The sequence below is a fragment of the Erithacus rubecula genome, assembly GCF_903797595.1.
Source record: "Erithacus rubecula genome assembly, chromosome: 3".
Classification (NCBI taxonomy): Eukaryota; Metazoa; Chordata; class Aves; order Passeriformes; family Muscicapidae; genus Erithacus; species Erithacus rubecula.
Genome location: NC_136689.1, coordinates 60,355,588 through 60,372,533, shown reverse-complemented (window position 1 = coordinate 60,372,533; position 16,946 = coordinate 60,355,588). Strand labels below are relative to the sequence as shown.

The window sequence follows — 16,946 nt, the reverse complement described above, 5'->3', positions numbered from 1 at the left end:
TGCAATCAAGTCCAATTGATTTGAGATATTAATAAAGCAATTTTGTATTTTATAACACAGATTTATTTTCTTTTTTCCATGTGTGAAAGAAAATGTATTCACAGCATGATGTTGGCTATTTATTGTAGCTTTGTCATTATGTTTCTTCTCATGACTGCTATACCCCACGACCAAGAAGGACAGCAAGGGCCAGTGTCCATTTCACTGAGGGCAAATTTTGCCCTTTACAGTAATCCAAAGGACTGTGGATATTGGATGTGAGATTTGAAAGCCTGTAATTTTGAAACTGTCAGTTCTACACTGTCTCACAGTACTTCAAATTATCAGATCCCAGGTCTGATATTAGTCTAGGTTTATTTTCTATAAAAGAGAAAAATATTTCCAGTGCTGGTACAATATTACAAATGGATCAGATAAAGAGAATGATCCCACATTCTGAATCTGACAAACACATGACTCCTGAATTGCCTGTGAAGTTTCTTTTCAAGCCCTCCATACCCTGTATGCAGGTTTGATTATTAGTTTTAAATAGGGCACTTGGTGTTCTTACGTAGAGTGTTAATTGGAGATTAGAGCACTTAGCCTTTTAGGCTGCTAGTTTAATTAGGGTAATGTGTAAAATGTATCAGCAAAGCCTGTTTGTCTGTGCCAACTGAATTTGTTAACTTCAGCTGGGTTCCCAATAGGCTGTTCCGTGTCTAAGGCAAATTCCAACTGCAATGGCATTAGCTGACTTGGCCCAAACCCCATAAAATGAATAAAAAATGGAAACCAGACTGGCTTTCAGTTCCTGAGAGCTCTGACCCCTGCCCTTAACACTGGGAGACATGAATGAAGAACCATTCATTTGAGCTGTATTCTTGTGCATGAACAGTGTGCTGCAGTCTCCAGGGCTGGCAGCATGTCACCCTTTGTTACACTAAACCAACTTGAAATAAAACTGGGAAGCCTGAAGTAAATGCGGAATCCACAGACAAGGTTTTTGTGTATGTGGTAAGAAAGGCATGGGCTGAACTACTGGGCTGTGTGGCTGAAATAGGGGAGGTTAAGAACTACATTTTTAAGTTTTGGAGAAGAAGTCAGGGTATGAAAGAACGTGGTGCTGAAAGCAAGCAGGAACAAAAAGGTGAATTTGACAGCCAGCTCAAAAAAGTAGGTGTGTAGAACATAGTGCTTATTAACTTTGTAAAGTTTGTATTTCTAATGCTTTTTTTTGTGTATTTCTCATTTCAGATTGCCTGTTTGGTTCCCGTTGACCAGTTTGAGTTATACAAGAGGTTGAAGTTTGAACGAGGTGTGAACCTTTTTGTTTCCATTACCTTCTCTTTTGTCAGTGGAGGCAGCACTGTTACATATGGCAGAGACAGAGCTTGTTGAGTGAGTTAAGGAAAGACAGAAAAGATGTCTTTGCTTTGAAATAGTTTAACTGCATTCACTAGGTCTGGCTGTGCTCCTCAGACAAATTTGAAATTCTGTTTTCCAGAATGAAAAAAGCAACACCTTAATGAATTATCAGACTTTTACTCAAGCTTGTGGGCAGCACTCTCACATTGTGTGCCTGGGGCTCCATTGTTCTTCTGATGGCATGTTAATTTTGGGTCCTTGAGGTGGTTGTACTGGTAGAACTTACCAGGGTGCTAGAGGCTGGTGCAGGCCAGGGCACACAGTCCTTGTACACATCCATAGGGAGCTTCAGAGCTTCTGGGGAACACATATTCTGAAATGCTAGGTGAAGTTTTGCAAGCATCCCTGCAAAATAGCTTTGCAGAAGTCTCGTGTGTGTTCATCTAGTTGAGTTTTTCTTCCCAAGGAATAGTAGGTCCCCTCATTCCTGAGGAAGTCCTGCTTTGTAAAGAAGTTTGAAACTGAGGGTCTCACTGAGGCCAAGCTTTCCAATGCCCAGAGGTAACCCTTCAGCATCAAGAGATGGTTCCTTGCCAAGGCTGAAGAAGAAACTTGCTAGCCAGAAAGATGAGATCCCATTCCTGCTTTTAAAGACTGTCACCAGCTTGAGAGTTTCAGCTGGAAGGTGCAGTGTTTTTCCAAGAGCTCAGTGTGTGGTAGTGTGCAGAGTGGTGTGTCAGAGTCTCTGTCCCACTCTGCCTCTTTCCTTGAAAGACTTGTATTCTTGCTCTGCATGATGCAGATGGGTTGTATAAGACAATGCAGAGGTCTGTAAAAATTAGGCAAAGTAATGCACTTGAAAAGTTAATTGAAGAATATATAGGATTTTACAGAGTCTCATCTGACATGAGTCCTTGTGCATGACCACAAAGTACAAAAACTGCAAAATACTCAAATAGGCCCCAGAGATTATGGGCAAGTGCAGATTGTAGCCATGATTTTCAGGCACTCTGGTCAAAAAAAAAAAAAAAAAGAAAAGCCAAACCTTGATTTAATTTTTTATTTCTTTCTCCTGTTTTGCCACCTCCTTATTTATTCTTAATTCCCATACAAAGTCTCTCCAGTTCATAAGCTAGTTGGTGGCTTGTCTACAGTTCTAGACAGTGGAAATCAGAGCTTGCTAAATCACCATATTAAAGGGTTAAGAAACAGAGTTTCTTGCAATACATTAATCTGTTAAGACTCTGAAACTATTGGTTTCCTGGTATCTCCTTCTCTAAAACTAGCCAAAGCTGAACTCATGATCTTTTGTTTAACTCACTGTACATATTTTTTTATACTGCTTCCCACACAGAGAAGCCTGAAACTTACCTGTTTTTTAAACCTTCCTTTCCTTTGCTTTCTTACCTAAGTCTGACAAATCCTCTTCCACCTCTGCTATCTCTCTATGATTCTAAGACCAGTCCTTGCTCCTTTATGATAAAACTGGTGTCCAAGCAGCAGACTTAGACATAGCCCTTTTGCCTTGTCTTTTGGCCCCAGCAATAAATCCAGCTTACTGATGTCTGGGAACCATGATTCCTGCTAGCTAAAGCTCTGACCTGGACACCCAGCACTAATCTCAGCCCTAGCCAAGACCTTTTTTCCTGTCCTGGATTTAGTTCTGTCCCCAAAGCTAACCTTTCTGCACTTGTCAGTAGGACTTGGCTTATTAGCTTCTGCTGGCCTGGAGTTCCATTCTCACACCTGAGCCTTACCTGGCAAAGCCTGCCTGCCCTGCTCTGACACCCTTTTTCTGAAACTAGTGACAAACCTCACTGATGGCATCTGCTGGGGATGAATTCTGACCCAGAATCTGCCCAGAAACTCCTTCTTGATCTTCAAGGGATTGGTAGAGCCCTTCCAGACATTTTCCATTGTGAGATGAATTGTGAAGATTTGAATTTGGAAAATTTGGGACACCTGAAAAACGACTTATACTTCTAACAGCTATTTTCTCCATCCCCCATCTGTGCTAGCTGTGTTAATAGAATATATTTTTTCTCAGTTTCATTGCTTTCTTTTTTTAATGGGCCAATAATATTGTGTGAAAACATAATGAGATGTAATTGGTATAGAATGGTGCATCTATAGACAATCATTACATTCAATAATAGATGCACTGACAGTGTGCTATTCTCTTGTGGGTTTTGTGTTCATAGAATGCAAATGTGTTTTTAAAAACAAGATTTCCTTGCATATCTGTAACTTCTCTGCATCCAGTCAGGTCCAAGCCACAGAGCTTCTGTGAAGGATATTTATTAGAAGAAACAAGAATTGCTCTGTGTCTGGTTAGGGTGGGGTTGATGTAGTCAACAGAAGTAAAGAAATAGAGGAATGGTAAGTGGTCAGGACACATGCATAATGTTTGTTTCTGTGACAGTGACTCAGTAGGCTGAGTGGTAGATGAAGAGAATCTCCATTTTATGCCTGACTCAAAAGTAGTCCATTTTAAATGGAGATTTCTGTGAAATACAGTGACAGTCTTATCCTTTCAGTGAGTACCTCTTCTGAGCAGGAAATAATTTTCTTCAGGGTGCTGCATTCTCCCTGTCTGCCACCCACATCTCACTTGCTTGCTTGCATGTTTTATGAAAACTGGCCAGATCCCTGCCCAAAGCTGGCACTGTTTGGGAGGGATTTCTTCCCAAGAGTGGAGGGAGCTGTGGCTGAACTGGCTGCAGGGAAAGACTTGGGAGAGAAGTGGCCCTAACCAAGAGATGGGACAACTTGCCAGAGCAGGATGATAGTGTCTTTCCTTTTTTTTGGCTGTGCCCTTTTAGTTTTTTCTGGTTTCGCTTTTACTGCATGGTAGACCAAACAGTATGAGACAGCATGGATTGCAAAACACCATCTGTAGGTTCTTTGTAAAATGGAGGAAGTGGGAGAGAAGGGAGTTTCATCTCATGAATTACATCTTGCTGCAACAAATTCATAAAAAACAGGTTTACAACCCAGCTCTCCTCCTCCTGATGATGCCAATACCAGACATTCTGTCTTTCACCCAAAAACAGGATAGGGGAATTTAGGTTTCCAAAGATGAATTTTCAACAGAAAACATGTAGAACCTATTGTGTGAAGGATTAAATGCAATAGCAAGTACTAGCCCACAGTCTTACCCAGTTCAGGGTTTCTTTTAAGAGACACCAAAGGAACCAGGAGAAATAAAGACTTCTCAGTCAGGGCATTACTTTTTAGAAGTACATAAATATGAAACGTTACTTGTTTGTCCATGGCTCTCTTCTACCTACATATGAAGCTGAGAACTATTTTCTTTTTGCTTTCATTCAGTAGAAAGCAAAGCATTTGTTTGGTTTTGGGAGGCAAATAAAGCATGTGCAAGACAGTAAGAGAAAAGAATGCAACTAGATCCATTAAATGGCTGAAGGTAGATGGTACAGGTGTTTTGCTGTCGCTGCCTAAATTATAAGTGACAGCCTTTGCATGGATATAGAAATTCTTTCCATCTATTGGAGCACTCTGACACAAACTCAGAAATTACCTGAAGTCAGAGCACTGTATACCTGTGTCCTGCAGCCAGCAGAGAAGATGAACATCCATATGTGTTTTCAACAAAATTTGCCAGAGAACATATATATGAGATTCTTGTGCAGCTGTTTTTTTCAAGTGGAACAACAAATTTTATCTGCTGGAGAAACCTTGTGGTGGCTTTTGCCATCTCACAGTCAGGATTTCCACTGACTTTGGAGACATCTCCTCCATCTATTTATTTTCAGTGGTGATACCAGAGAGCTCCCAGGGAAGGAGGAGGAACAAGGTAGCTCTGCAGGCATGACAGTCCTTTTCTGGAGAGGCTCTGTAGGGTGTGAGTGTTCAGCTGCATCTCATGGAATTCAGTAGCAAATGAGCAACAGTGAATGTGTCCCTGCTGGGTCTTTGTTCCAAATTCCTTGAATAAAGATTGGGAAGTGAGAGAGAGGATGAGCATTTATCATTCTCTGCTATGTGGTGATGACTGTAACTCAGTGTCTACACCCTGAATCTTGAGTCCTGTGATAATCTGACACCAGACAAATAGTAATGATATGATACAGTGAATATGAGCTGCAGTTTATAGATAGAGGAGAGTAAACAAGGCATGGAAAGTGACTTGACATTAATTTAATTACAGTCCTGTTGTTTATATGGAAGTTACTGCATGGCTTGCACATGTGGAAGACCTGGAATGGCCTAGTGTTACAAAAGACACGTGCTTCTCAGCAAGCAGTTAGGTGCATTTCTTGAACCTCCCTGTAAAAAAGGCAAGGAACACATTCTGTGTAGTGCATTTCTGTTGTTGCAATGCTTTCAGTGGAAGTGCTTAGCAGAGCACAAATTCAGACCTGCCTACAGAAGCGAGGGCCCAAATGCCCATGGGCGTGGGTGAGGAGAGCTTTGGCTCCCACACCCTTGTGCAGAATCAGCTGTTGTATACTAGACACATGTCACTGGAACAAGAAGGGGACTGTGTGAAGAGTTGTATTTCTCTCTCTGTTGCATTCCAGAAGTCCACTTGGACCCCCAGAGGACGTGGTGCCCCACAGCTGACTGCCAAACAGTGTGCCAGGTCGCACCGAGCGAGTCGGGAGCGCCGGTGCCAGTGGAGTGCCCTGCCTGCCACCTGACCTTCTGCTCCTCCTGCAAGGAGCCCTGGCATGGGCAGCACCAGTGCCAGGAAAGCCAAAATACTCCACTACCAACAGAGCAGGGGTAAGATGAGAATCCATGGTGGCCATGCAGTTTATGTTTTTTTCATCACAGGGCCTCACAGCAGGTTCGTGGAGCAACTTCTTTCTAGGTCCACAGCTTCAGCTCAGGTGTTTCCTAAATACAATTCCAGTCTAAATACTACTTTAAATGTTAAATTTTATTTTTTAATACTTAATATTATTTGTGTACTTGTCAAGCTTGTAACTGACACCTCTGAAAGGTGAAGCCCTCCAGAACTTTAAATCTGCTTAAAGGCTTTGTTAACATGCTAGAATTATGACCTGTGCCCATACAAAAAAATCCAATATATCAATATTGCAGGATCCAAATTTTGCCTATACTGTGTTTAAGAAATCACCCCTGCTTAATATTTATAGAATTCTCTGCATAGAAAAACCTTAACTCCTACACAGAGTGTAAATTTCACTTGGTGTGAGAAGCCTGATTTATGCTTATTTTCCTTAACTGCAAATAACCTACAGATCAGGTTGTAAAAGTCATTAATCTGTAGAGGAGAGACTTTTGTGTTTAAATCATGTCATGTCTTTGGCCATCCATCTTTGTTTTCAGAATCAGGTTATGTTGAGTCATGTGTTCAAAGTTTTCTATAATTTTTTTTTCAAGAAATGAAAGACTAGAGCACTCTGCTTGCTAGAGACTCCATTGAATAGGAGTTGCCAAAAAGCTCTTGCTATGATTTTTCTTCTCTAGGTGTGATCTCTGTCTGTGTTGGAGTTTAAGTCTATTTTATTCAGACAAGGACAGTGCTGTGAGTTGCATAATCCAGTCCTGTTAAGTGAATTGTGCAAGGTGTCTGTAACAAAGTCTTGACTTTTAATGCTATAGGTGATTAATAGTGGGTGTAGTGAGTGTTGGTTTTATATAGGATAAAGGAACAAGGCAAGGCATTTTCACTTTTGTGATATTAATAGTCTTACACCTAGTAGTGAGTATGCTTCAATGTATTGTATTGAATATAAGAAACTGAGTGCATTAGGACAACTTTAGATGCTCTAAAAAATAAGCACAGTGTACATCAGGCAGTGGACTTGAATTCCAACAATTATGTTCACATCTCACTTTAATGTTCCCTTACTTTTCTAGATTCCTTATTGGAGCAGAGACAGAGGCACCAATTAAGCAGTGCCCAGTTTGTCGAATTTATATTGAGCGGAACGAGGGCTGTGCTCAGATGATGTGCAAGAACTGCAAGCACACGTTTTGCTGGTATTGTCTACAAAACCTGGATGTAAGTGCTGCTGTAAAGCCACCAGGATGAAGAATAATGGGGTTAGGGTTAGTTTGAGGCCCTGCACAAGCTCTTTGTTAGTTCATTGCTGTCCTAGCGAGTTTTTTGGCTCAATTCATCTTCTGACTCAGTTTCTTTCTCTTCTTTCACCCAGTGCTTCTAATTATATCAATATAGTTTTTATTTCTTCCACAAAGGGTTATAGTCATGTCCATGTTAGTTCTTTGAGGAAAATGGGACTACCACATTGCTTTCTGGAGGTTTGTTCCAGCAATACCTTGCTCAGATTCTCTCTTCCAGTAGCTAAAAACAGTTTGGTTGAGAGTGAAGGAAATAAATATCTTCCACCCATTTTAACAGCAAAGAACACAGCCTGTCTAAAAAATGGTGTGGTACTGAGTGAAGGGGGTTGTTCCATGGTGTAGTGGCTTAAGGACTCCTTGTTAGGGAGGATTAGGTATCCTTTACTAGTCACATCTCTAGTGCTGTTTTTGCTGAATAGAATGGTTGGTTATTAGGCTTGAGGATAAAACTGTTGGATCATAAACATGGATTCTGAAGTGCATGTTGCTAGTTCTCAAAAGTTGCAAACCAGTCTCAACTTGTGTTGACTTCAAGTATCCTAGTAGCATGAAGAGTCTTAGAAGTAATGCACTTGTATATATGGCAGCCTGCCCTTTTGGCACAGTCATCAGTAACAACTGTGGGAGCGTGAAAAGGACTTTACCAGCTCTTGAAATAAAATGTTTTGTGCTGCGTGGCTTTTCTTGTCTTCCTTTTTGTACTCCACCACCAGCAAACAATGAGACTTCCTCAGTCTTCAGCCTTTACTCAGCACGCTAAACAGGTTTCCTTTAGTGTTTTGTCCCCTTTCTGTGTGGGTGAACGTGCTTTTTCAACATGAGTCTTAGGGATTGCCTGAGAGTACATGCAGTACACAGTGATTGCTTAACACTGTGCTGAACCAGAAGAATGTCACATTCTTGCAGACTCTGCAGACATGCCTTTATCAAGTTTGTGTCAGTTCAAAGGGAGAAAGAGAGAAAGAAACTGTAGTTGTGTGATTCAAATGTAGTTTTTCTAAATGTGTGGGGCTTACAGGAGCTCCAGGCATAGATGAAGGTAATACCTGCAAAGCCAGAGAGCAGAGCTGAAAAATGAAAGGGGAAGCAGCATCAGGCTACAGCACAGGGGTTTAGGGAGGGTAAGGCAGGGCATGAGTCACCTTCTGAAGAAAAGAATGGGTAGTTTAATAAGTATTTATGGCAAAAGAGAAATGAAACAGGGTTTTTGTACTTTTTATATTTTCCTGTTAAGTCTAAGAAGAAAATTACTGTGAGTAGGTACAGCAGGAGCACAGAAGGTAGACTACTTCGGAAGATGATGCCTCACACTGCTAGTTTTCAGAAATGCCTCTATTGCTAGTTTTCAAAAATGCCTGTTGTTTTCAGTCCCCTTTATCATCACCAAATTATAGACCAGGTACTTGTGCAATCACTGAAACTCATGTGCTTGTGCTTTTTAAAAGTGGAGGAGGAAAGATGCCGTATGATAGCTCAGGTGCCAAACACATGCCAATTTCTGAAACTGTGAGAAGTTACTCTAGGTAATTATTTAGAAGACAGGTGAACTTGTCTGCTGGCAATTTCGATGCAGTGCCAGGAAGGTTTCACTCTGGTCTTGAACCTCTCCCTGCAGCTCTGTACCTGCTCTTACAGCTTCTCCTTTTGTTTTTCAGAATGATATTTTCTTACGACATTACGACAGAGGCCCTTGCAGAAACAAGCTGGGCCACTCACGAGCTTCAGTGATGTGGAACAGAACACAGGTGTGTTCCTTGCCAGCTGGGCAGAGCTCTCATGCATGCATGAAGCAAAGAGATTTTGCCTTTCAAAGAAAAACCAAGATGATTATTTTCATATTTTTGTATTTTTTTTGTGAGCTATGCTATGTTTTATTATGCATATTTTATTTTCCATACTATCTAAATATGTATTTTTCACCACTCTGTCTTTCAGGTTGTGGGGATCCTCGTTGGACTAGGTATCATAGCACTGGTGACCTCCCCCTTGCTGCTTGTGGCATCTCCATGCATCATCTGTTGCATTTGCAAATCTTGCCGGAGCAAAAAGAAAAAGCCCAGCCTGCCGACTACCTAAAACTGTGTCTTTTTGAGTCTCCATCTGTACAACATGTGTATGTGAGAAAGCACAAAGCTTGGGTTTTGGTGCCATACCTACCAAATAATGCTTCCTTTTTTTTGCCAATTCTTGGGATAAGTGCCTATTCTTTACAGGCTACTCTTATCACTAAAAAGTCCTGATAGAGAAAAAGTCTAGGTTATTATTCAGTACATATGGTGTAGGTTTTTGCTTCCTGACGAGGAAAACAGGACACCATTGAGTACTTCATACCATAAATATGATCTACCATTCAAGACTGATAGAACATTCCCATTTTCCATCAGCTGCACATGACTTGATCGTGCTGCATTACTCTGTCTTTGCAGATCCAGTCATTATGGTCGTGCTTGCTGTTGGCTCTTGGTGACACTCAGATTTCTCAGAAAATTTTGGGTCTTTTGTAAAAGAGGGAGAATAAAAAACATGATTAGGTTCTTCTGTCTGTTAGCTTGTGTCCAGTTAAATGTAACAAACCATTAAGAAAATATGTTTGGTAGTTTCCTGCCAATTGGCTGCCAGTGCATTTCTTTCAGCATTGAAATCCATTTGATTTTTGCCATTGATCTCAACCACAGAAGTAAAAAAACCCAACAAAACTGTTTTTAAAGTAGGGCTTTCTTTTGAGAGACTGGACTACCTGGGAAAGCTGCTATTTTTTCATGTCAAATGTGACATGAAATATTAGGAATGTGCTTATTTTCCTACCATTGGGCATGCCTTTTGTCATTACATGGGTGTATAGCAAATTACAGTGAAGGTAATATTGTAAGAAAGGCTGTGATACAGTTCCCATTTTGCGCAGAGCATTGGGATCCTGGCTGTGTGTGTACAGAGTGGTGGCATGGGTGCAGATGTACCAAGTACATATGGGCAGTCAGTGTATTTTTCTCAACAGTTTACATGGGGTGGCAGCAAGAAGTTACTGAAACTAGGCTAAGCCAAGCCCTCCTTCAAAACTTTATGGACCTGCAGAAGTGAGTACTTGAGAAATGCTGTGTAAATGTGAGCTCCATCCATTGTTGGGAGTATTTCTTTTGTTCTGCTCAGGGTTAACAAACCCTATTGCTGATATTTTTTAGTTACTCTAAATCTGGAAGGCTATAATTTAATAAGTGCTTCATTTTAATTTGGTGCCTCACCACCAAACCAGTTCAGACCCTGGTATCAGTTACACCTGTGTTAAGTTCACAGAAAGCTCACAGAAGAGCTGGAATTACTCCAGGCTCAGTCAGGAGTAGCTGAGGTCAGGCTCTGCTCCCTAGAGTTTATTTCCTTAATGGATGGTGCTCCTCACAGCTGGGGCCGGTGGCACTTTTGTTCTGGACTCCTGTCTGTGCATTCTATATCTGTGGGAACAGGTACAAGTTTGCACCATATAATTGGGTGTAATTCCAAACCCCTTTCCATAAAGGGCTGCGAGGTTTGAAGAGATGCTCTGCCCCAGTCTGAGCACTCGGCACGGATAACCTGGAGAGAGCTGCCAGGGCTCTGTGTGTGGTGTTTGGCCCAGCCTCGGGAACTTTGCCTTCTTGGCAGCTGGAAATGTGACCTTTTTTCTGTTTAACTTCGCTCTCTGGTTACTGTAACAAAAGTGGCAGGTGTTCTTTTGAGAAAGTGTAGTCTGTTGAGCAGACCAGCAAGGACAGAGGCCTTAAATGATACTGTCTGATTTGCTTTTTAATTGATTCATTTTATAAATACTGTCTGACTTTGCTACCAGTCGTGGCTGGAGGGCAGACAGTGCTTTCCAGTGTGAAAAGTTGTATTTATTCTTCACTGAAGGGAAGCAGAATGGTAGACAGTACATTCTAAATACAGAGTGCAATGCAGGCAACTGCCATTTATAATAAATAAAGAATGTTTTCTGTGTGTGTTTTCTTGAAGAGCACTAATGGTAGTGCTTTGGGGTACTTGTGACAGATTAAAGTGTCCAGCCCTTGGCTTTGCACTATTTTTCTACCTACGTCTTTATGGCACTACTGTCATTTCCATTTTATTTATTAACTTGAAGTTGCAAGTCTTTCTTTAACAAAGCCTCAAGGACAAAGATGTAGGAGCTGTACAGTCTCTTTTAACCATAACCAGCATTGCAGCATACCAGTATCCTTTGCATGTGAAAATTTGAGGGTTTTTAATGTTTTGTGATCTTACCCATGTTTGATGAATCCTTTGCTGATCTGGTTTATTTCTATGTCCTCTCTCCCTTTCTGTTGGCTTATTTTTGCTAAAATGCCCATTGGAATGAAGGTGTTGGATTTATTTTTTTTTTTTTTCTTCATTAATACTGTTGTGTTAATGAAACTGTCAGGTTCTTCCCTCTGTTACAGAAACACAGCTGAAAGCAGCTCTCTTGCACCAGTTTAGATTCCTGGTGGGTGTACAAAAACTGGTATAAATTAATCATGCAGGAGTTAACACAGCCTGGCAGTCTCAGTGCCAGTCCAGGTATCCAAGAAATCTAGATGTGGATTGGTAGCCCAGGTTTTTGCTAGAGGTCTTTACACAAAATCTGGATAAGGAGAGCATGAGCTACAGGTACCCCTTCCTTTGGCTGTGTAGGTACAACAAATGGACCAAGAGAGAAGCTCTAGACATCTTCAGAACTTAAAATTAAATCTTTACAATAATGATTTTCTTTAAAAGGCCCTGTCCAGTACCCTAGCTTTTCATTACATGGGAATACTTGAGCATGTGCATTGAGCCAGTAGACCCTGGCTTGGTCAAATTGAGCAGTACCTGCACTGAAGTGCTGGGAGCAGGAAAAGCAGGAAAGCCCTGCTGTTTTGTTTTCCAGAAGGCAGCTATTTTGCACCAACTGGCTATGCTTACAGAGTTTCCAGAAAGACATTTTAGCAGGAATCTTTTCACAGTGTTGGCTTTTGCTTTTGTGTTCCTTTGTTTTTGTTTTTTTTAATTTTATAAGAAACATTAAAGTCACTTTATAAAAGATTTATTGAAAGCATGACAAATAATACTAGTAATAGTTAGGGAGAATGAAAAAAATCAGGATTCTAACTACATCTTCTTAATTGAGGTATCTGCAAATCCATCCTCCTGATCTCCATCTGTATGATGTAGTTGGCACATGACTACCAAGCTTCACTGCTCTTCCCATCTCTCTTCTTGCCCCTGTGGCAAGTGGCTGGTGTGGGGCAGCAGCCAGGGGAGAGCTCAGGGCTGTGGCAGTGCAGGTACCACACTGGAGCACATTGCCCACCCTGGACTCATCACCAGTTTGTTCCTGGGCCTTTAACCACTGAGAGACGCCTTGGGGGTTTTAGGCCCTTAATGTCACATTGAGAGCATTCACTGATGGCTCTCTGGGAGAACAGAAGTGGAAAGTACTCTATTCCTTCTGAACCAGGTCTTATGAAAATTGGGATCTAGGTCTTTAAAGGTCAGTTCCTAAACTTAAGAGACCAGTGCTAGAAGTCTGGATTTGTACTGCATCTGGCCACAGATCTCCATGGCCACATACCACATCATTTCTCATCAGCCACTGGATCCCATTCAGCATTTTGTGTACTTGTGTTAAAATAAGGATGATTGTACCTGCTCCCAAATCCATCTCTTAATAAAAAGAAGATATTTGTCATGCTACAGCATAAGTTTATCTCTGCAGTATTTATTCCAGAACTCTAGTGGGTGTTCAGTGCTGTCCTTCAGTAAGTGATGGTTTGTTTCTGCTACATGGGGTTTTACTTACCCCAAAGAAGGGCACAAGGGGTAACAGTTATGAATGTTCCTCAGTGTGTTGATGATGCTAAATGTTACATCTTGTTGTCTGTCCAGTAACACAGCATGAAGTCCAAAGATAGTTTTAAAATGTACACAAATTTTACTTGAATGAACTAACAGAAACTGGATATTGCCTCCATAATTGCATGAAGAAATAAATGCAAGTGGACAGATACAACTGCATTTCCACAGTAGGACAATAAAAATCTACTTTTGGCTGCTCCATTTTTTGGTACCACAATGGGTGGTTGTGCTGTAGTGGTGCTTGCTGCTTTAAAAATTTGAAATCTGTTTTGCACTGTAATCTCCTTCTCCCAGTCATTCTTTCTGAAACTAATTCCTTTCAGGATCTTATTTTTCATCCTGTATTTCAGGCCAAAGATTCTTAGAGCAAAGCTAGTAGATTCCTTTGTATGAGGATAAAAATCTTCTAGCCATTTTCTCCCAGGTTTTAAAAAGAAATTTGATGCTGAGTTACCTGACCAAAGATAGAAATTTCAGACTTGGCTTGTTTAGAAAAACTTATTGAGACTTAAGAAGTTCTCTTGTAAGACCTAAATAAGGGCTGCTTTGTTAGAGCTCATAGATAAGGGAGCCCTGAGCTTCACGGAAGAGATGCTTCTGTTGTTAAGATTTCTTTGGAAATGTGCTGGAGGGGAAAAAAATTAAAAATCTAGATCATGTATACATATTTTTATTATATAAATAAAATTCTTATGTATGGATTCATAATTTAGGGATTCAAACTCTCTGGAGGCTTTCTAGGGTGTACTTACCCAGGAAGATAATCTTATAAATATACTGAGGCAGTTGAACAGAGTGTGCTAGTTATAAAACAGTTGTCAGACATCTCTCACCCATGAGTGTGTAGGATGAAATCGTAATTTACATGGCTGGAAATAAAGATGTGAAAATTTACCTTTCCTGGAACAGCAAGAGTTGGTTCTTCTGCAGTCTTCTGAAAGGTTAACTTACTGATAAGACTATGGAGAACTTCAGGCTCATTTTCATTTGTGATCTAGTTATTAAAGTAATGAAGTGCGAGTTGAATGGTATTGCTGAACAGGAAGCCCAAAGGTGTGTCTTGTGTCACGACACTCAAGTTTCTCATAACCAGTGTGGTTTTATAATTTATTACTATAATTTATGCAATGCAAATATAATTTATAATTAGTAATTATAAAAAACTATGGATGAAGTATCATTGCCTTTATCATATGATAGATTTATTTTAATTATATTTCTACTGGAAGGCTTTTCTCTGCTGCTTCCCGTAGAGAAGGTCATGATGCACCTGGCCAAGTAAATTTCCTGATCTACTGCAGTCGACAGTAAATGTTTCCTACTATTTTGTGGTTATATCAGGATTTTTTATGATCCCTCAAGTTAGTTCTTTGACTCGAGCAAATCTCTATTGTTAGGAAAGGTAATTTCCTAGCACTGAATTGTATTGACCATCACTGTCTGAGCTATAACAGATGATACTGATTGAAAAGATCCACCAGTTCTTCTCCCTTCTTCCCAAGAAACTTTGTCTTTTCTTGGATGAAAATTAAGGATGTCAGTAACTTGCTTGTGCCTTCTGGATGTCCAGACAGAAGCTGCAGCTTCTGGTGGCTGCGTGCCAGGAGATCCCAGACAGGTTGAATGTGCGATGCTGCAGCACATGTGCAGTGAGTTGCTTAAAGTCCAGGAAGGTGCCTGAGCTTTATGGCTTCCTGGGGCCCATGCAGTGGATGTGGTGCACAGGGGACTCCTTCAGGTGAGACTTCAGGTGCCACCAGGTCTATGGCACGTGTTGTGCTGGGCTGTCTCACCATGTTCAGTCATATGCTGGATGTTCATCAGGGCCCCTTGTCTCAAGCTTGCCCTTTCCATAGCTACTCACCCGCCTCTAGAATGCCCAGAACCCAGAGCAAACCTGTTCATTTTCCAAGTCTCTTGCTGCTGGCCTGGTCCAGTTTCACAGGAGCTTCAGTTCACATGAGCTATGTGGAGCTCAGCTGTTCTAATCATTCACTTTTCCCTATGAGCAAGGCTTGGGAATAAAGAGCAGCAGAACTGTTCCATATATTGGTATTGGCATCATAGGCACCAAGGGTGGCCGTGTGAGAGCTCTTTTAACTGCCCCAACATTGCTTATTTCAGAAAAAGCCTGTGTTTTAAATGTGTGTAGCTGGAAGTGTCCAGCTCTGACACTGGGTGTGTTTGTGATGTGAACCAGCAGCAGCCATGGACCTCTGTCCTGCCCCTTGCAGATTTCACATTCTGTTTGTCTGGTTTTTTTGGGTTCTTTCTTTTCCTCCAGGTAATACACTTTCTTCACCACTTTTCCTCCGGTGAAGGGCAAAAGGGTTTGATCTTTGTAAGATTTGTTAAAATATTTTTGTGTTTATAAGAAGAAAGATGACATGTATAAAGAAATAAGTGCTTTTGTAAATTTTTTTTTTTTTTGTGGTATGATTCAGCATTTAAATGTTTTACAGATGCAGTTTTTTGCACTCTCTCTGCATATATTCATAAAATTATATTTATTTTCTGTCTTTAAGGTTTACTTCAGGGTTTTTTTTCTTTCTGATGTTATAAAATGCGGTATGTGCAACATTAAAAAATTAATGTAAAGACATTGTCTCATTTTGTTGTAATCTTCAGCTGCCTTTAAAAAGATAACATAGAAAATTTATGGAATGAATTTGAATACATCAGATGTGCTTAATGGAAATTTTGAGGATGAAAGAAGGTAAAAGCTGGAATCAAGAGTCTTGACTCTTATTTAGTATTTCAAGAATAATTGACATTAAAATCCTTTTAAAGAGTATGGGGCAGGTTCTGGGTTAGCCCTGGGAGCTGCTGCAGTGGTGTGCAGACATCAGTGATGTTTGCTCTCTGTAGGTGGGATGCAGGATTACTAAAGATCTGCTCCCCTGCAAAGTCTGGTGAAGACTGTGGCTTGGGAGCTACCAGGAGCTGGAGCCACCCCAGGAAGTGGATGTGGGATGTGTACCAAGCTGCACAAAGCAAAGTCTGCTCCTCCAGAACCCCCTTTCTCTTCACTTGCTCCCTCAGCCCTGCCTGTCCTTGCAGCAGAACGGGGCCTCCTGCGCCAAGTTTCCAAAGGACCTAATGGAATGCTACATCCTGCCATGCACTTTCAGACATCCATGCTCCTTAGTTTCCCCACACTCCCACATCCCACAATGCTTATGAGAGACAATCATGACTGTGGTTTTAAGCATCACACATGAAGGCAATGTTTGCAGTTAAATATTTCTAGCTCAGCTACAATTACTCAGCATCTGAAGGTAGAATTTTCCAACTGGTGACACATCCTTGAAAACTTTGTGTGTCATCTGTGAGGCTTTTCACCTCACTATATTATCTTGAAGGTCTTGATAGTTTTGCCTCTGAGAACATGTTTTCAGGAGGAAGATTGAGGTGAATACTACCAGTTTCACTTATGTACTGGTTTGAAAGCAAAACCAGTGAGAGACTCCAAATCAGAAATACAATTTAGTAGGAAAAAAAAAAAAAGAGAGAAAAATGAAATGCATGCTACAGGACAAAAGAAAAACCACTGACAGAGTCAGAATCCACCCTGACACCCTGCTAGTTAGGATGGTGGTAGCAGTCCAGATGAAGTCGTCTTGTTGAAGTAGTGATCCTGTAGAATGGTCTGGTAGCTC

The 16,946-nt window shown here is 40.9% G+C and overlaps 1 protein-coding gene and 1 long non-coding RNA gene across 2 annotated transcripts in view; one reads left to right on the top strand and one right to left on the bottom strand.

Annotated features, from left to right (window-relative positions):
• Positions 1–9,607, top strand: part of RNF144B (ring finger protein 144B) — an 87,729-nt gene extending 78,122 nt beyond the window's left edge. The window contains exons 5-9 of the mRNA XM_079302213.1: positions 1,234–1,294; positions 5,889–6,093; positions 7,198–7,342; positions 9,081–9,170; positions 9,361–9,607. Of these exons, the coding sequence (XP_079158339.1) occupies positions 1,234–1,294; positions 5,889–6,093; positions 7,198–7,342; positions 9,081–9,170; positions 9,361–9,501 (642 nt within the window). The 3' untranslated portion in view covers positions 9,502–9,607. The remainder of the gene's footprint in view (positions 1–1,233; positions 1,295–5,888; positions 6,094–7,197; positions 7,343–9,080; positions 9,171–9,360) is intronic.
• A 2,801-nt stretch (positions 9,608–12,408) lies between these two features.
• LOC306800258 lies at positions 12,409–14,767 on the bottom strand. Its single transcript, XR_013773786.1, has 2 exons — positions 12,836–14,767; positions 12,409–12,724 (listed from the first exon to the last, which is right to left on the bottom strand). It is a non-coding gene; the product is annotated as an uncharacterized lncRNA (long non-coding RNA).
• Between the last annotated feature and the right edge of the window lie 2,179 nt (positions 14,768–16,946).